Below are 20,450 nucleotides of genomic sequence, written 5' to 3'. Positions count from 1 at the left end.
AGGGAGGGGGAAGAGATAGGACTCTGGGATTTGGAGCTGAAATGATAGCTGAAACAAATGCTATTAAAACTTTATGTGATAGAAATGTCTGCACTGAGAGTGATTTTTGTACAGGTTTGATCATGAATGTCTTTAGATTCAATCAACCTTAGATGGAAAAGAAGGGTTCTAATGTCATTCCTCTCCTAGCACTCTTAGAACACTCTCCTCCGTACCCCACCTCCTCTATCCATAGGACTTTTTTTTATAGTCTCTGGCTTCTAGTTAAAAACCAGCCTTTGGGGCCAGTGCTGTGGTGCAGTAGGTTAATCCTCCGCCTGCGGCGCCAGCATCCCATATGGCCGGCCTAGTCCCAGCTGCTCCTCTTCCAATCCAGCTCTGTGCTATGGCCTGGGAAAGCAGTAGAAGATGGCCCTGGGCCCCTGCACTCATGTGGGAGACCGGAGGAAGCTCCTGGCTCCTGGCTGCGGATCGGCACAGCTCTGGCCGTTGCAGCCATTTGGGGAGTGAACCAGCAGACGGAAGACCTTTCTCTCTGTCTCTCCTCACTGTCTGTAACTCTTAACTTTCAAATAAATAAATAAAATCTTTTAAAAATAAATAAATAAAAAATAAAAATCAGCCTTAATTTTTTTAAATGTTTGCTGATTTCACTGCCACCATTGGAGTTGGACATCAACAGGAAGCATGGCACCATTTAGTGTTGCTGATGACACCAGATTCTTTATGGTAACAGCTTGTACATTAGGAATAAGCTTTGTGACTCATTACCATATTAGAATTTTCCAGGACGTGTTTGGCATAAGCAAGAGCTAGGTGCCATTTCCGCTGATTCCCATGCAGGTGCTGATAAGTCATTTTAGATGAATTAGGAGTTTTCAAATTTAAATCTGTTTAAAAATTTGATTTCATTTTTACATATCTCTTTCTAGTTATTCAGAAAAGCCACTCTTGCTTTGTAGTTGACTTTTTATTTTGTTTTTGGACAGTTATCAAAGAAAGGGTGTGAGAAGAGATCTCCTTTCCTTGGTGTCTATAGTATACTAAGTGATGCCTTTATTGCAGATGGATAATGCACAGGACCTGCTATCCTTTGGAGGCCTTCAAGTGGTAATCAATGGACTGAACAGCACAGAGTCCCTGGTGAAGGAATATGCTGCATTTGTTCTGGGGGCTGCCTTTTCCAGGTGAGTACCGAGGTCCAGCGTCCCATTGGCCAGGATAAGGTAGCCTAATTGGCTTGGAAGAAGGTTACACTTGAACTTAAGCACATCTCACATTTCAGTGCGATCCCAATGAAAGTGCAGTAAGAATGAGATTCTGCCACTATTCCAAGTGCATATGAATTTTGACCCATGTTGTCTCCATCTGTGACTCTGTCCCCTCTATCTTTTAGACATGGACGTTTAATAACACATCTTAGGTCACATTTATCCAAAGCTAATAAACAGACCATACACGGGTAGTAGAGTGGGAGAGAAATGAACTCCAGTAGTTTATCCTTTTGGCATCAAGTGATGAATGAATGATGACCCTGACCAAGGAAGGCCTTTAGTGGGAATGTGTCTTCCCCGCATTGTCTCATACTCTTCGGGTTGGGGGTTCTTTAGAATTTCAGCCAATCTGTCTTGTGTTAGAAAACTGGTTAAGCAAGAGTTGTAGGGAGATAGTCTCTAGGAAGAGAAGCTACAGAAAGATAGATGGACACCACATCCATCATACTCATAATAAAAGGTTAAGATGCCTTCATGCTGTATTTGATCTGTTGGAACTCAATATATTCACCCATTTTTGGAAATCTGCTTCTAGGACCATTTATGCCAACAAAATAGGAACAAATACTCTGATTCTTGATGCAGAGGCCTGGTTGGTGGCTATTTGGCTGCCTTGCTTAGATGTAGGACTTGTAATATAGCAGGAGAAAGGCTGTTCTCAACACATTTTCTTTTGTAGACTTTCCTTTTCGTGTTACCCATGCTTATCTTTGTTTAATCGGATTCTCTGATGCTTTTTGTAGTAAGTTGAGGAGCAGAGCTGGGAAACCTGGAAGAGTCATTCCATGGGGAAAGACAGGACACTGCAGGCCTCTGTCTCCCTTCTCACCATACTGCCTTGGTCTTCAAGCCCTGTTGTCATGTGGTTGTGTTACTGAAGATAAGGCCCTGATCTCCACAGCGATGCCATCTCCTTTGGCCTCACCTTCCAGAGCCAGAGGCTCCAAGGAAGCCCAGGGAAATCTCCTGAGCAGCCACTGGAAAAGTGTTGAGTATCATTGTGGTTAGTCACTGTGGCCTCAGCCTGGGGACATCCAAGTCTTGTCTTCAAAAGGCTTTAAAGACTACAGAACTTACCAATCTCACTTTTTCCTTCTTGAGCTAGAAGAGAGCTAAATCAAACATTATTAACCAGTCTGCCCACACAGTTTTTTGAATTATTCCAAATTATTTTCTTTCTGCCTTCAGTATGAATACATCCCTTACCATTGCTTCTAGAAATACATTTCTTGAGGGAAACTATAATATTTTCATGTCACATCCTACTTAAGGGAGACTAACTAGTGACATAAGCATGCATTGGAACTGCCTAGCAGACCATAACTTTTCCAGGGGCTGTGCCATTATGTGGTGTTATTAGGACTTTTCCCTGATTGGATGAGTGTAAGACCACGTCAACATTTATGCAGCATCACTAAAACTTAAATAGAAATAAATATAATATAAAATATTGCAATTTAGTGATTTGGTGGCAATCAGACTGCTATATTCAAAAAGTGCTAGCTGGGTTTTTGATGGCTCACTGGAGAGCTGTTACAGTGACAGCATGGTGTGGTGCCAGATCTTTCAGAAGCCAATGGCGTGCTCCTAAACGCCATGAAAATGTCAATATTTATGCAGAGAGGAACTTGATGCAAGGTAAGATTATTTCTACACAGAGAGGCCAGTCGCAGGGCTCTAGTCTGATCTCATTATTTACTCTTGTTGTCCTAAGTATTGGTTCTGCATCTCCATAACTACTGCAGTATACATGTGTGTGCATGTGTACACACACACACACACACACACACGCTGTGGCTGGATGAGCTTGCCCTTTGTTAAAGGAATTGTGAGCACCCTGAGACCATGGGGTCACGGGGCTGGGGCTGTTAGCCAGAGGTCATTGCTTCTGATGCAAGAGTACTGCTTATTCAGTGTAGGTGATTGATTATTTGGGAGGACTGGTCAGACCCTTCACCTGGAGTTAGAAAGTAAAGAATTCAAGTCTGTTTTCCCTACTTCCTGTCTGTGTGCCCATGGACAACCCTTGCAAAGGTTTATTGATAGGGAGCAATGACAGGTGTCTTGTGTGTTTCATAAAGTTGAGTGACTGTCAAGTACCCTAGTATCCAGTAAGTCTTTGAAGACGGTTACAAGAGCCGCTGTCAGTGATAAGGTGGTGTCTGTATGTATCTTCATCACTCTCACTGTGAAGTGTCCTTTTTACGAGAGTTTTCAGTCTGAGAAAATGCTTGTTTCTTTTCTTTCTATAGCACCAACCTTTATCTTTCTCATTTTCTATCCTGTTAAGGTGGTTATGTTCTGTCACAGATCTCTTGGTAGCAATCTTGATGCTGTGCGAGAGGGACCATTTGCCTGTCTGGGTTAATTGCTCAGTAAGGCTCCACACACATTTCTGTGGATGAAGAGAGCTTTTCCCTGATATTAAACATATAGCAATTATTGCAAGATCAAGAAGAGCAAATTGATATAAATATAACTGACTTGGCCACTGAATGTCACACGTCCTCTGAAATACAGCTTGTTTCTTCTCTTCAACAACAATGTATCTTGTATCAAATAACACATATCAGTATTTATTCACATTTGTGGTTCACACACTCATTTTCTGCTACTCTAGGCCAGGGGTGAGGCAGGGCCAACTCTGAATATTCAGGGATTGGGAGCTAGTGATTTTAGCAGCTCCATCTTTTCATGGTTTATTTTTTTTTTCCTTCTTCAGTTACATTTCTTTGCCTTTCTGTGACCTAATTTCATCTCATGCTGGCACCTGTGAGTGTCTGTCTGCAGTCTGCCCTCCCAGGAATCTCTGGAGTCCCAGACACATCTTTTGTTTCTCTTAAGGGAAGTCTGAGAAAAGCTTTATGAATTTCAGAGACTGTTTTCTGTAACCTGGTTTTGGTTTTATTTCTCAGCAAACTGGCTGCCTACTTTTGTTTTCCTCTTATCTCCCTGTATGTAGCATTTACCTTTTGGCTGCCAGGAGTTAACTATTAAGAAACTAGTGGGCTGGCACTGAGGCTCACTAGGCTAATCCTCCGCCTGCAGCACAGGCACCCCGGATTCTAGTCCCGGTTGCTCCTCTTCCAGTCCCGCTCTCTGCTGTGGCCCGGGAGTGCAGTGGAGGATGGCCCAAGTGCTTGGGCCCTGCACCCGCATGGGAGACCAGGAGGAAGTACCTGGCTCCTGGCTTCAAATCGGTGCCGCGCTGGCCGTAACGGCCATTTGAGGGGTGAACCACCGGAAGGAAGACCTTTCTGTCTAACTCTGCCTGTCAACAAACAAACAAACAAACAAACTAGGGGAATGGCATTGTGCTGTAGCAGGTTAAGCCTCTGCCTGCAATGCCAGCATGCCATGTGGGCGCCAGTTTGAGACTCAGCTGCTCTGCTTCAGATCCAGGTCCCTGCTTTGCCTAGGGAAGCAGCAGGGATGGCCCAGGTGCCTGAATCTGCACCCACGTGGGACACCTGTAAGAAACTCCTAGCTCCTGGCTGTGGCCTGGCCCAGTCCAAGCCATTGCGGACATTTGGGGAGTGAACCAGCAATAGCGCTCTCTCTCTCGCTCTCTCCCCCTCCCCCTTGCCCTCTCTCCCTTTTCCTTTCCCTTCCTCGATCCCTGCTTCCCTCCCTCTCTTCCCCTCCTCTCTCTCTAACTCTACCTTACCAAAAAAAAAAAAAAAAAAAAAACCTTAAAAACAAAGAAACTGGTATGCCTGCCCTAGATAGCATTGACTTTGCCATTCTCATGTAGCTGCCTCAGTCTGTTCAGGAATCCTCCCTCCCTCTTAATAACCTACATTCTCGTGTGTGTGTCTGTGTGTGTGTCTGTGTCTGTGTATGAATTATTATGCAATTACGTAGGTCTAGAAGTGTCATGTCTCCTCCTGAACACATTTTTGCTCCTACCCCCAGCCCTGCATATCTTCCTGTTTTCCTAATCAACTTCAGTGTCCTCACTGCTTTCGCTGTGTCTAGGCTCCTTCCTCTTAGCCTGCAGATGTACTCAGGTTATCTTTCTATTGACCCTGTCCTACCATCGACCTGTCCATCAACTTGCCACCCTGTATTCTCCCCAACTTACTGAAAGAGTAGACAAAAAAGGTTATCAGTGAGTGCACATGAGCTTATTGTGCATGTACTCAGAAATGCTATTCCTACAGTTTGGATTCTGTCCCTACCAGGCCTACACATATTCAAGAGTACTTTGCTGTCATTGACATCTCTGGGGTTGTAAACAGTGCTAGCCACTACTTTCCCTTGGAAGCTTTTCTTCTTGGTTGCTGTGTAATGCTATGGCATTACAGTCCCTTAGGTTTGAGATGTGTGTAGTTAATCACTCCCTGTCCTTTTCCCATGGCCACAGCAGTATCTTACTGGCTTCTGATTGTAACCATTTGTCACCATTCTTCTGCCCTCTTCTTTCTCTAATTTACTCATGTAGTCACTCCTATGTCTACATTCAAGTCCAGCCTTTCTCCTGAGATCTCACTCCACATTTCTGTCAAAATGTTTCCATCTCAAACATCAGGAAAACCAAGTGGACCTCATCATTGTGTCCCTATAAACCAGCTTTTTCCTCTCTCGTTCTCTTTGTATCTGTTATTGTCCCCATGATTATTATAGTTACCCAAGCTTAAAACTTTTGAATGATATTTAAGGATTCTTTATCCCTTTGTTCTCTCATTAAGTTGGTGAATAAGTCCTGTGGATTTTTATTTCCATATTTGTTGCCTACTGAGCAACCATTTCCCCTTTTTCATCTAGTTCAAAGAATCTTCTTGTGAGGGCAGCATCATGTTGATTGAGGGTGTTCCTTCCCTTTGTGCCAAGAAATGAGCCATGAATGGTCCAAACCAGGCTTTGCAATCTCATTCTCTGTGCATGTGGGTTGATTTAGAGTTAGGCATGTGACATAGTTCTGACCACTGAGACATAAGGAGTTGTTTGCTTAGAAGCTTCTGGGAAGAATTCTGCTCTTATAAAAGAAAGGTGGTAAGGAGACCCTGCCTACTTCTTTCTGCTATGATTGCAGTTGTAGTAGAGCTGTAGCAGCGGCCTTGGATCAGGGAGGTGAGAAGATCAAGAGCAAACAGCCAGCGGTGAGGAGGATAGCAGAGCAGGAAAATTCGTGATGTAGTTGAGCCATTATGGTGGCTTTGGAACCATGAACTTGCAGACTTTGCTTGCAGAGGTAATTAAATGTCCTTGTTGTTTTTAAAGCATTCTTAGTCATTATTCTGTTACTTGCAATTGAATTTATATTCATATTGGTAACATTTCCTTATTAGATATTTAAAATTCTTTTTAAATTATCCCTGCTTCTTCATAGCACTCATTTCAGTTTGCAGTTAGGTATCTGTGAGATTACCTGATTATTATTGATCTGACCTATTAGTACTAGGAGGGGTAAGGTCCTTTTTTCTCAATCTAGATGTGTTCCTAGTGAGTAGCACAGGACCTAACATTGAGAGAATGCTCAGGAAATAATTACTGCATGAATAAATAAACAAAGGAATAATGGGGGCCAGCATTGTGGCACAGTGGGTTAAGCCACGGCCTCCAATGCTGGCATCTCATATGGGAGCTGGTTCAAGTCTAGGCTGCTCCACTTCTAATCCAGCTCCTTGCTAATATGCTTGGGAATGCAGCAGAAGATGGCCCAGTACTCGGGCTCCTTACCCACATGAATGATCCAGATAAATCTTCTGGCTTCAGCCTGGCCCAGTCAAACCACTGCCACCATTTGGGGAGTAAACTAGCAGCTGGAAGATATCTGTCTCTCCTCCTCTCTCTGTAACTCTTCCTTTCAAATAAATAAATAAGCTTAAAAAAGAAAAAGAAAAGAAACAAAGGAAATAAGTTGATACTCAGGGAATGAGTTGTTTTTCAGATAACATATGGAAGCTGAGTGGAAAGTGCTGTTTTTATTATTAATTAATGATGTAATAGTTAGTGGATGATTCAGATACCACACCTTGACCCTTTAAAATATAAAGCCATGGAAATGAGTGTTTATCCTCACTGGCTGAAGGCCCAGAAAATAGAAGGTTAGAGATTGGGATGAGGTCAGACATTGGAGATGCCAGCATTTAAATAAAAGTTCAAATGTGACCCCTGGGACTAGTTTGACCTCTTGTCTCCAGTTGCTAATTTTTCCACACTTCTCCAGAGAGAGGAGAGGTGCTCAGACCATTTGTATCTTATAGATTGATTAGCATATTAACCAAGATTGGCTTGGGCAATTGGATAGCCATAGCTCTTAAGCTGCATTCAAAGTCTGATTACTTTTTTTCAAATAGCAATTAATAACAAATGGAAAATGAGCTCTAAGCCTGACCAGCTGCCCTGAGTACTGCAGGAATCAAGACTTCATTTTGGGGAGGGAGGCATCGCTTTGCTTAATGAACTTGTCCCTTCAGCATTTCTTTAGAATCCATCTCTGAGATGTGCCTCTGCCTCCTCCACATTCTCCATGTGGCTGCTCTCCGAGTTTTTTGATGCTAACTCCCTGTTTCTTAATTCCTTCCTGCCTGTCCCCAGTCCACAGAGTTCTTTTCTTTATCTTCAGCTTAATTAGCATTTGCCCTCTGGGCTCTCAGCTAACTCCTGAATGCATCGATGTCTGTTGTTTGTTAGTTCTGCCATCTATTTCTCCAGTACAATCAACAGCTTCTTCAGAGTGGGAACCATTATAGACAAGACACCAATAGCAGAGGGTCCTTTATTTTCTCTTCTTCTCTTTTGTTTGGTGACAAGTACTTCAGTATGATAAATAATGTTGCTCTGTATCTGAAGATATACTATTAAATGAAGAATGTAGAAAAAGTATGCATAAAACATCAGTAATTGTATATATATACACATATACATATAAAGTAATTGAAAGGTAAATTAATACTTTGGGGAAAAGAACTTTGCAGTGAGTATGCATTATTTCTGTAATTAAATTTTAAATAGTAAGTAACAAAACAAGCCAGAAAACAACTGTGTGACTTGTATGAGGCAGTAGCAGCTTACATTTCTCAGGAAACCCTCAATTCAGAGTACCTGAAGATGCTTGTTGACACATTTAAACGTTTCCTTAAATGCTTGATACATTAAGAGAATAAGAAACTTCAGGACCACCACTTTGCACAGTTGTCATGTTCTTTGTGTGGTGACTGTTCAAGAAAGTGAGAGAAATCCTATAGCCAAATTTAAATGGAGAGGTCAAATCCTGGGAGACTGAGAACACTGCAGTTGACAGCTGTCTTAGGAACACTGGTTGTTCCCTAGTGACAGAGAGCTTTTGGTTTCAACAGGCTTTATAAATGGCGGCTCATGAAGAGTGAATTAGAAAAGTGGAAATCGTTCATTCAAAAGTAGTTATTAAGGCAATTTGGCTTTGAGTAGGGAAAAAAATTCTCCCCCACAATTCTTCATCCAAGCCAGGCTAAGAGCACATTTGGTATGGAAATCATACTCCTTTTGTGGCCTGAAAGTCTCCAAGGTGAGAATTCAGTTTATAATGATCTCAAAAAAATAATAAACTGGGGGAAAAAAAAGTTTGGAACCTGTATCACAGACATAGCATTAATTTTTCTACCATTACTCTCTAAAAATGGAGAACAAACACACTAACAACCTTGTAGAAAAACAGGATAGACAAATACATTTATGGAATTAAAGCTATAAAGATGGCTTAACCACACAAAAGAATGCTTAACTTCACTCATGTGAAGAGAAAGACCACCTAAACCAGGCTGAGACCTGTTGCTCACCCACTGTGCTGGCACAAGCCCAGAAGTTGACAGCACCTCTGTCTGTGAACCTGTAGGGAGATAGCTTCTCAGACATTGCAGGTGGAATTGTAAGTCAGCACTCCCTTATCACAGGGCAGTCAGCAATGGGTAGTGAACATTTTTACCCTTTGAAATAGCATTGACATTTCCTGGATTCTACTTCTAAACTGTATTGGTGAAAAGAGAAAAAGACTGTGTGCTCATAGTCATTCATGATAGCACTGTTTGTACCAGCAAAAGTCAGGAAATGACTGAGACGTCCATCCCTACAGAAAGGATTGAATGAATTATTTAATTTATTCTATGGGGGTATTATACAGTTATTAAAAAGATTGAAAAGTTTTTCAGCATAATAAAGAATGTTGCTATCTATTTCAAGATATATTATTACATGAAAAAGATAGAGAAAACTATGAATAAAATGCTAGTAATTGTATATATATGCTTATATTTTAAAAACGATAGGTAAGTGTCTACTATGGGGAGAGGATCTTTGCAACCATGCAAATATTTTACATAATTTAAAAAATTTAAATCTTCAAATTCAGAAGCAAGAAAAAACAAATGTGACAAAAATATACAGGGAGAAAATATTTTGTGTGATTTCAAGACAAGGACCAAAAAACCTGCAAAACTTTCCAGAAACCCGGTTGTTCACAGTGGCATTGGTGTTATTCTGAGACTGTTTGTGAGTATTCTGAGCATCTCTGAGAACCAGGATTTCAGTATGACAGAAGGAAGATACTGATCTCAAATTAGGGACTGGGTTAAACCCCCCATTGTCCTGAAGTTGAATTGGCAGTAATGGTATGAACTCATAATGAGGTGTTTTTGTTGTTGTTAAAAAAAAAATAATATTTTGGTGATGGACACTTGGCTTGGTAATTAAGATGCCACTTTAAACACCATATCCCACACCAGGGTGCCTGGGTTTGAGTCCAGGCTTTGCTCCTGATTCCAGCTTTCATATGCACCCTGGGAGGCAGTAGGTTATGGCCCAAGTTGTTGGGTCCCTGCCACCCTGATGGGAGACCTAGATGAAGTTCCCAGCTTCTGGGTTTGACCTAGACCCAGCCCCAGCTGTTGTGGGCATTTTGAGAGTGAACCAACAGGAGATCTCTGTCTCATGTCTCTGCCTTTCAAGTAAATAAATCAAAAAATTTAAGAATTTTTAGATGTGTGTTTTAGTCCTGTCCTTAGAAAACAGGCAAACACAGTAACAGTGACCACCCTTGACTCCCAGATTATGTTGTCTAAATAACATTTTCCTCTAAAATGGAGTTTTTCCATTACAAAGACTGATGATTTCCTGGAGAAATGACTGATTTCATGTTTTGGAGTAAAATGTGCACCATGAACCTTATTCATCTTGTCAAAGTAGAAGGCCAGGAAGCTCCCGAAAACTAGTATGGTTTTGTGTAAAGGACTTAGGAGTTGACCTTCTGCCACGTGTTCCATCATGTCTACACTGGCAGTTGGTCACCCACCTCTGCGAATTTATTTTCTCTGAATAAATTCCGTCTGGCTGTAAAAAAATAAAAGAACTCAGGAGTCAACTTGAAAGGTTCCCATTGGCCAAAGATGGGACATGTCAAGTTCCAAGATGGACAAAACTGCAATGAATGAGGAAAATAAAATATGTTTGGGTCTCCCAAGTTCTTCATGACACTAAAAAAAAAAAAAAAATTCTACCTCATGGTCATCTTTGGAGGGTACTAGGGAAGAAACCAATTCATAATCAAAAATACGAAATGGTATTTATCTTACTTTCTGATACAAACTGAACCCTGAACCTCTGAGTAAACAAATAGTTGAAATTCTTGATAAAAGAGATAAGAATGAAATAATGAGACTACCACAGTTTTATAATCTCTATGAAATTAGGGGATCTAAGCATCTCCATAGCTGCTGGTGCTACAGGAAGAAATTCAGTCATACATTATGTGCCTTGTAGTGGGTAATGTGGTTCATATCCAGATTCCCTTGAGGGCTGAGGCAGTTATTCCCCAAGATCTGGGAGTATTGGCTGTTCAAGACTCTCTTAACTCACTTAATCCAGAAGGAAGCTACCTTGTGCAAGATGGTGGCCCTTTCCATCACAAAGCAAAGTTCAAAGCACTTCCATTCTTGTCTCAAAGGAGGTAGCTCTGAAAGACCACCCTAGCTCCACAGGACGCTGTGGGATCACTTAAGACATCTGTTGCAGCCTCACCGTAGTTCAGCTCTTCCTATGGCCTCATCTTGCTTCCCTCCCTCTTCACAGGTGTTGTACCCAAGAACACTCCCCTGTAAGCCTGCCTGCAAATCTGTTACCTAAGGAAACTGAGTTTGATATGCCTACTAAAAGTACCTCACCACACATGAAGTATTCCTGATAGAAAACCAAATAGAAATTTGTTCAAACTTCTTGATCCCACATTTTTATTTATTTATTTATTTTTTTTTGACAGGCAGAGTGGACAGTGAGAGAGAGAGACAGAGAGAAAGGTCTTCCTCTTGCTGTTGGTTCACCCTCCAATGGCCGCCACGGCTGGCGCACTGTGGCTGGCGCACCGCGCTGATCCAAAGGCAGGAGCCAGGTGCTTCTCCTGGTCTCCCATGCGGGTGCAGGGCCCAAGCACTTGGGCCATCCTCCACTGCACTCCCTGGCCACAGCAGAGAGCTGGCCTGGAAGAGGGGCAACCAGGACAGAATCCGGTGCCCTGACCGGGACTAGAACTCGGTGTGCCAGCACCGCTAGGTGGAGGATTAGCCTATTGAGCTACGGCACCGGCCCCCACTTTTAATTTAAAGGAAATACTGGGGTGGGCATTTGGTATAGTAGTTAAGATGTTGCCTGGGACACCCACATCTCCTCTGGAGTGCCTGGGTTCAAATCTCAACTTTGCTTACAATTGCATCTTCCTGCTAATGCCCACCCTGGGAGGCACAGTAGGTGATAGCTTAAATAGATAGATCCCTGTCACCCATGTGGAAGACTTGATTTGAGTTCCCAGTTCCTGTCTTTGGACTTGCCCAAACCCAGCTGTTGTGAGCATTTGGAGAGTGATTCCACAGAGGGGAGATCTGTTAATTTTTCTTTCTCTCTCCTTTCAAATAATATTAATTTTTTTAAAAAAATCTTATAGGGAAAAAAAATACTAGGAACATGGGTTAGGCAATAGCAAGACAGGGAAACTATAGGACTAGCTACTGGGTTTTCCATCAAGTTAACACAAAATATAAGCAAAGAGATGGAGTAAAACCAGTAAGTTAAAAGATACTTTAAATCAATGAAGAGAGCATTGAGAAAATTTAAATGCTTGTTTGATATTATTAGAAGTTTTTAGTGTGAAACTTGTGTTTTTTGTTTTTTTTTTTATTTATTTATTTTATTCCAAAGGAAGAGTGGGAGAAAGATATCTCCCATCTGGTAGTTCACTCACCAAATGGCCAAAACATCCAAGTCTTGGCCAGGCCAAAGCCAGGAGCCTAGAACTCCATCAAGGTCTCTCATATGGGTGGCAGGGCCCCAAGCACTGTGCCATCATCTTGCTGCTTTCCCAGGTGCATTAACAGGGAACTGGATCAGAAATGGAGCAGCTGAGACATGAACCATCGCTCATATCGGATAATGGTGTCACAAAGTAGTATAGTAACCCACTGTACCACAATGCCAGCCCCCAAAACTGTACTTTTCAAATAGTCCTTTTAGAAATTTTATAGGTTAATAATAGCATGTCTGAGTTTTGCTTTATATGTGCTATCTGGAGGAGATGGGTGGGTTGGATATGGTTGAAACTGGCCCTAACTTCATGATTTTTAAAGTCAAGTGAAGGGATCATGGAGGATTATTATACCATTCTCTCACTTTAGAACACAGATGAAAAAATTTCCTGAGAAAAATTTTTGTTTTTAATGCAGTTCCATATTGCCAGAATTTCCAAGTTGCTTGTAGAAGCTTAGATGAATCCTCTTTGGAGGAACTTAAATACAGGCTTCGAAGCGTCCCCACAAGTAGAAAGCTTACAGTGATCCTGAGTTCACAATCAGAGTATATCACAAAGTGCACACACAATAAGACACTACATGTGAAAGAGCAGAAACAATAAAATCAGATCTTCTTCACTATAGGCAATAAAATTCTGAAGGTACAGAGTATAAAGTAATTATTTCAATATGTTGAAAGAAGAAATATTTGGTGGCTGGTTTTATGGTGTAGTGGGTTAACCTGCTGCTTGCAACATGCCATATTGGAGTGCCAGTTCAGGTCCCATCTGCTCTGCTTCACATCCAGATCCGTGCTAATGTGCCTGGGAAGGCAGTGGATGATGACCCAAGTGCCTGTGCCCCTGCCATCCATGTGAGAGACCCAGATGGAGTTCTGAGCTCCTGGATTCAGTCTGGCCGAGCCCTGCCCTTTGGGGGCATCTGGATAGTGAACCAGCAGGTAGAAGAAATTCTCTCTCTCTGTAACTCTGCCTTTCAAATAAATATTTTTTAAAAAACTGCATTTGGCTGGCGCCGTGCCTCACTAGGCTAATCTTCTGCCTGCAGCGCAGGCACCCGGGTTCTAGTCCCGGTTGGGGAGCCAGATTCTGTCCCAGTTGCTCCTCTTCCAGTCCAGCTCTCTGCTGTGGCCCGGGAGGGCAGTGGAGGATGGCCCAAGTGCTTGGGTCCTGCACCCACATGGGAGACTAGGAGAAGCACCTGACTCCTGGCTTCGGATCAGCACGGTGTGCCAGCCACAGCACGCCAGCTGCAGCAGCCATTGGGGGGGTGAACCAACAGAAAAAGGAAGACCTTTCTCTCTGTCTCTCTCTCTCACTGTCCACTCTGCTTGTCAACACACACACACACACACACATACACACAAAAGCTGTATTTATTCTGTACAAGAGAACTTCAGAAAGTTCATGGAAAGTGGAATTAAAAGATAAGGTTTTTTTGCTGCAAAAAATTGAAATTTGTATGTAGTTTTTTTCATGATAAACATTTTCCACAGTTTTTGAAGACTCCCTGATATATACATTGTGGAATGACTAAGTAATTAGAATGTGTGTTACTTCACATGGTTATTTTTGTGGTGAGAAATGATTTACCTTCACGTTTAGCTTATTTCAAGACTACAACATATTACCTACAGTCATCATGTTGTACAATAAATCTCTTAGGCTCAGTCCTCCTTTCTAATAGAATTTTTGTATCCTTTGACCAGTATCACAACATACTCTGCCCCTTCCAGTCACTTCAGCCCCTGATAACCACCATTCTACTCTCTACTTCTATGAACTCTTTGCTTCTATGGGGTTAACTTCTTAATATTCTACCTAAGAGAAAGATCGTATATTACTTCGCTTCCTGTACCTGGCTTATTTTCATATTACTTTAATATGATGTCTTCCAGGTTCATCCATGTTGTTACAGATGATTTGATTTCCTTCTTTTTTATGGCCAAATAGTAATTCATTGTGTGTGTTCCGTTTTCTTTATTCATTTATCCATTGATGGACACTTAGGTTGATTTGCAAATGGAACTTCTAGGAGTAGGTAATTTAATAACTGCAATTAGGAATTAAGTCAACAAGGTAAACAACTATTTCAACATAGCTAAGAGTAATTAAGTGAACAGGAATATAGAATCAAAATGAAAGTGCAACATCGACAGTTGAATAGAAAAATTTAAAAAGGAAAAAGGTTAACAGATGTGGACAATAGAATGAAAAGATCTAAAGTGAGTTTCAGATGGTTAAAGAGAATGTGGGATAGGCTGTGTTTAAAGAGTTTTGTAAAATTTTCTAAAATTGATGAGAGAGCTGAATTCTGATTCTAGAATTTCGTTGAATCTTAAGTACCATGATTAAGAAGAAATTTGTTTCTACCAACATAGTGAAACCACAGAAACTTAGGGCTATCAAAGCAGACAGGGTTGGGTGTTATGGTACAGTGGGTTAAACCTCTGCTTGGGATGCCTATGTCCCCACACCCAAGTGCTGGTTTCAGTCCTGGCTACTCCACTTGCAATGCAGCTTTCTGCTAATGCATCGTGGTAAGCAGCAGATGATGACTCAAATGCTCGGGCCCCCGCCATCCACATGGGAGACCCAAATGGAGTTCTGAGCTCCTAGCTTGCACCTGGCCCAGTCCTGACTGTTGCAGGCATTTGAGGAGTGAAGCCTTGGAGGGGAGATTTCTCTCTTTCCTCCTCTCTGTCTTCCTCTTACTCTCACTCTGTGTCACTCTGCCTTTGAACTAGATGAAACAAAATTTAAAATGTAAGTAGAAGTAAAAACAGGCAGTGAAAAGACTGATTAGCTATGTAGTAGCAGAGTGACAAAAAGAGAGAAAATATGGCTCTTAACTGTGCTTCACTTAGTTGCTGGTTGGCCAGAGATCTAGAGGGCTCCTATGTCATTTCAGCACTTCTAGGCAATGATTATTTCACACCATGGTGCCGTTGGCTTTGACGTTTCCTTCTTGACCCCATGTGCATTCCACAGTAGACATCTAGACTCAAGCAGCAATCCGCAGTGCTTCGCAAAGCTAGAGGTGTTGCAGGTCTGCCAAGTTTCTTGGTATGTGCCTGTCATGGGCTTAGGAAGTGGAGCTACAGAGCTTGGTGGGGAGAGGGCCAGATGGGCTTCCCTTGCTGTTTCCCAAGTTCTTCCTTTATTACTTCCTGCCGGGCCTTAGTTTTTCTCTCTTGTCCTCTTTTTTTTTTTTTTTTTTTTTAATTCTCGAGGATTTGTATGGAAAGACACTTAGTGCCATAAGACATTTGGATGATAAAACAGAGACCACCTTCTAACCTGACAGTGTGAGGAGCTGTGTTGACCCCCACTCACCAGGGAAACTGGTGACAATTATTTTTTGTTTGCAGAAAGCCTCTAGAAATGATCCTATGGGCAAACAGTAAATATAGAAACATCTGTTCAAGGGAATTATGAAATTTGGTGTGAAAGATGAGGCTCTGTGTTTTAGATACAACCACCCCCTCCATCCCCAGTTAAGCTTCCTGAAGTGCAGACTCCATTCAAAAGCGCCTCAGGCTCCCCTCCCTCCAGCTCCCAGTTGGAGAGCTTTCTCTCCGGAAGGAGCAGGTTAGCATTTCTCTTTTTATGCCAGACTACCTGTTGCTGAGGCCAAGTCCATTTAACGCACTTAGGAATTTGAGGGGGCGCCCTTCTTCAGCCCACCCTCTTTAGAATGGAGGCTTCTCCTTGGCTGTGGTACACTGAGAATCCTGGGGTCCTGACTGGCTTCACCCTGACTCCTGAGATGGAGGTTTCATGCTGGGAAAGGAAAGCTTAGAGGCTCTCTGGCTGCATCCCCCAACCTACTGAGCATGCAAGCTTCTGGTGTTGGGGGCGTCCCTGGGAGAGAGGTTTGTCGTTGTGTCCCACTTAAGTTAGAGTCCTAAATCAGAGGTTTTTCCTGGGGGAGAAGTGGGCCATTAAATAGATCGTTCCTGATCTTGTCCCAAAGGAACTCAGTTTATTTGCAACAGATCATGCTGAAGTTGAAACCTAGGAACACTCTCAAAAACAGTTCAGAGGCCGGTGCTGTGGCATAGCGGGTGAAGCCACTGTCTGCAGTGCCGGCATCCTCTGTGAGCACTGGTTCGAGTCCCGGCTGTTCCTCTTCCAATCCAGCTCTCTGATACGGCCTGGGAAAGCAGTAGGAGATGGTCCTAGTCCTTGGGCCCCTGCACCCGCGTATGAGACCCAGAAAAAGCTCTTAGCTTCATATTCCCAAGTTCTGGCTGTTGTGGCCATTTTGGGAGTGAACCAGTGGATGAAAGACCTCTCTCTCTCACTCTCCGTCTCTGCCTCTCTATAACTGTGTCCTTCAAATAAATAAATACATCTTAAAAAAAAAAAAAAAAAAAAAAAAAAAACACAACAGTTCAGGTTGTGGTGAAAAGCCCCTGGGAAGGAACTTCACGGACTGATCTGCAGCACAGACTGTGGAGGGACTCATCTTCCCAAGGCGACCAGGGAGCAACAGAGGTGAGAGGAGCCCTCCCAGGACCAGAACACGTGTCACACCGCGACCTCAGAAACTGCCCTTTCAGAGGAGACAGAATTAAGAGGAGCAGTTTGTGCCTCATGACATTGTTAGAAACAACAGCAATATTTATATTTTAGGGATTCACTTTTTATGTTTTAAATTTTTTTCAAGTTTGTATTTTTTGAGCGTTATTTATGATGATTTTCATGTGGAAGTTAAATATATTAGAGAACTCTGATAATGTATTATTTCATGCTTTCTATATTTTTTAGAGACTTTATTTATTTGCGAGGTAGAGTTAAAGACCATGAGAGGAAGAGACAGAAAAGTATTCCACCTGCTGGTTCACTCTCCAAATGGCCACAGTGGCTGGAGCTGGGCCAATCTGAAGCCAAAGCCAGTAGCTTCTCTGGGTTTCCCACGCAAATGCAGTGTTGGCCCAAGCACCGGGACCATCCTCCATAGCCCTCCTAGGACCCAGCAGAGAGCCGAATTGGAAGAGGAGCAGCCAGAACTAGAACTGATGCCCAAATGGGATGCCGGCACCACAGGCAGAGGATTAATTTACTGTGCCACAGCACTGGCCCCTGTTTTGTTTTGTTTTTTTATGACATACTTAATAAAGCCTTTCTGAGAAAATATGTAATTTTTCATATTGCTTTAACATGGGAAATATTTCCAGACACAAAGAAGAGTTCAGAAAATGTTTCGTTTGGTACCCATATTTTTTTAAAGATATATTTGAAAGGGAGAAATCTGTTGGTTCACTCCCCAAATGTCTTTAATATCCAGAACTAGACCAGGCTGAAGTCAGCAATGAGAAACTCCATCTGGATTTCCCACATGAACGGCAGGAACCCATCATCCACTGGCTATAAATCCATCCCTTCCATTAGCAGAAAGCCGGTCTGAAGCACAGAGGAGGCATGGCTGAAACTCACGCTCTAATATAGGTAACAGGTGTCCTAAGCAACAATTTCAGCTGCTGTGCCACAGTGTTGGCCTTGCTACCCAGACTCAATAAACTAAAATTTGCTATGTTTGCTTTAGGTTTTTTAAAATCATAGCATATTAGACATAGAAGACACTGTCATAACCTTTTCCAGTTTACATTTCTCCTCCCCCTGGCATAACCAGTGTTCTGAATTTAGTGTTTCATCTTTGTGTTTTATTTATTTGTTTTTATTTTGTGTGGTACACGTGCGTATATATACACATGAAAGGTCTCTACAAAGTTCATGGAAAATGTGTATTACGAAAAAGCAGTGCATGAATTTCAATTTTATTTCCATTTTTCTGTGAACTTTTGAAAATAATTAATTAATTAATTTGAAAGAGATATATTCCACTGACTGGTTCGTTTCTCAAATGCCCACAGTGGTTAGGGCTGGGCCATGCTGAAGCCAGGAGTCTGGTACTCTATCCAGGTCTCTCATGTGATTTCAGGGACTCAAGTACTGGAGCCATCACATACTTCTTCTCAGCGTGCAAGTTAGCTGCATTGGAAGTAGAGACAGGAGTTGAACCCAGGGACTCCAAAATGGGTCCTGGTGTCCCAAGTGGCAACTTAAACACTGTACCAAATGCCTGCCCTTCCATGAACTTTTTGAAGTATTCACATATTAAATAAAAATACATAAATAGTTTTAATAGTTTTTTGTGTTGTTACATATAGCTCTGTGTAACATTCCATTGTTTGGGGTTTGTTTTGCTCATCTTCTTATTGATGGGCTTTGAGGTAGCTGCCAGTTTTTCACTGTTACACACAGTGTTGCAATGAGTGTTCGAACTCCTTGGGTACATATGCAAGCCCTTCTCTAGGGTATGTGCCTAAAAGTGGAGTTGCTACCTTGATGGGATAGGAATCCCCTGGCATATTTCTAACTCCACCACTTGGGGCAAGTCAGCTTCAGCATGTCCCAAATTGTACATCCCCTCCCTCTCTTATTCCCACTCTTATATTTAACAGAGATCACTTTTCAGTTAACTTTAAACACCTAAGAATAATTTTGTGTTAATTACATAGCTCAACCAATGGCATTAAGTAGAACAAACAAAAATACTAAAAGGGATATAGTATTGTACATCAACAGTGATGATAATCCAAGTGATCAATTTCAGGTCAAAATAGACCATAATAATAGGTCTGAGAGTCAAAGGGATCACATAAACAAGACTAGTGTCTGCTAATAATAACTGATAGAATGAAAAAGGGAGAGAACAATCCAACATGGGAAGCAGGATACACAGCAGACTCATAGAATGGCAGTTGTCCTAAACAGCACTCTGGCCTCAGAATCAGCCCTTAAGGCATTCAGATCTGGTTGAAGAGCCCATGAGAGTATTTTAGGCAAGGAAAGCCAAGACACTCTGGCAAAAAAAAAAAAAAAAAACAAAAACACAACAACAACAACACCACCACCACCACCTAAATGAAAGATCTCTGTGAGTGAGATCCCAGTGGAAAGAACGGGCCATCAAAGAAGGAGGTACCTTTCTCTGAAGGGAGGAGAGAACTTCCACTTTGACTATGGCCTTGTCGAAAGAAGATCAAAGTCAGCGAGCTCAGGGGGCTTCCATGGCCTTGGCAACTCAAGACAAGAGCTTGGGGAGATTGCTGACGCCTTAAACAAGAGTGTCAATTTGTTAAGTCAACAACAGGAGTCACTGTGCACTTATTCCCCATGTAGGATCTCTGTCCTTAATGTGTAGTTCAAAGTAAATTAATGATATGACTAGTGCTCAAACAGTATTTGGCACTTTGTATGGGGGCAAACTGATGAAATCTTTACTTAATATATGCTAAATTGATCTTCTGTATATAATCGAAAATGAATCTTGATGTGAATGGAATGGGAGAGGGAGTGGGAGATGGGAGGGTTGTGGGTGTGAGGGAAGTTATGGAGTGGGGGAAAGCCATGGTAATCCATAAACTGTAATTTGGAAATTTATATCTACTAAATAAAAGTTAAAAAAATAAAAGTGGAGTTGCTAAGTCATAGGCTCTTCATTTACAAGTAGACAATGACAGATTGTTTTCCAAATGATTGCTGGTGGAGATAAACCTTTCCTGTGTTTGAGTCTTTAATTCTCAGATCTTTGTCAGTCCTTCAAATCATTAGAGTTGTGGTTTTTTGCTCATCTGTTGGGTACAGCATGGTATCTCATTCTTTCACATTTTCTCTTCTCTGACTGCTGTAGAGGTTGAGTATTTTTTCCCCATAATTGGGATCACACTATGCATACAGCTGGGAGATTTATTGTTCCTTTGGGATCTGTGAGTATCTTTTTGTATGTTGTCTTGCTATCAGGGCTGCCTCCCTCTAAAACTTCCTCTTAATATGTTTTGCCCATTTTCCATGGAACTTTTATTTTTGAGTAGGTATTTATATTTTATATGTAA

General features: G+C 41.9%; 1 protein-coding gene across 9 annotated transcripts in view; it reads left to right on the top strand.

Annotated features, from left to right (window-relative positions):
- Window positions 1-20,450, top strand: part of SIL1 (SIL1 nucleotide exchange factor) — a 277,751-nt gene that overhangs the window by 207,519 nt on the left and 49,782 nt on the right. For 6 of the 9 annotated variants that reach the window (XM_008255099.5, XM_008255096.5, XM_089335931.1 and 3 more), the window contains one exon: window positions 1,066-1,187. In XM_008255099.5, coding sequence (XP_008253321.1) covers window positions 1,066-1,187 — 122 coding nt within the window. Of the gene's footprint in view, window positions 1-1,065; window positions 1,188-13,334; window positions 13,551-20,450 lie in introns of those variants that run through there. The other 3 variants (XM_089335932.1, XM_089335934.1, XM_089335935.1) reach the window with 1 other exon arrangement.

Source organism: Oryctolagus cuniculus, chromosome 6 (genome assembly GCF_051225735.1).
Source record: "Oryctolagus cuniculus isolate XC-2025 breed Fujian yellow rabbit chromosome 6, ASM5122573v1, whole genome shotgun sequence".
Classification (NCBI taxonomy): domain Eukaryota; kingdom Metazoa; phylum Chordata; class Mammalia; order Lagomorpha; family Leporidae; genus Oryctolagus; species Oryctolagus cuniculus.
This window is presented reverse-complemented; position numbering and strand designations above follow the sequence as displayed.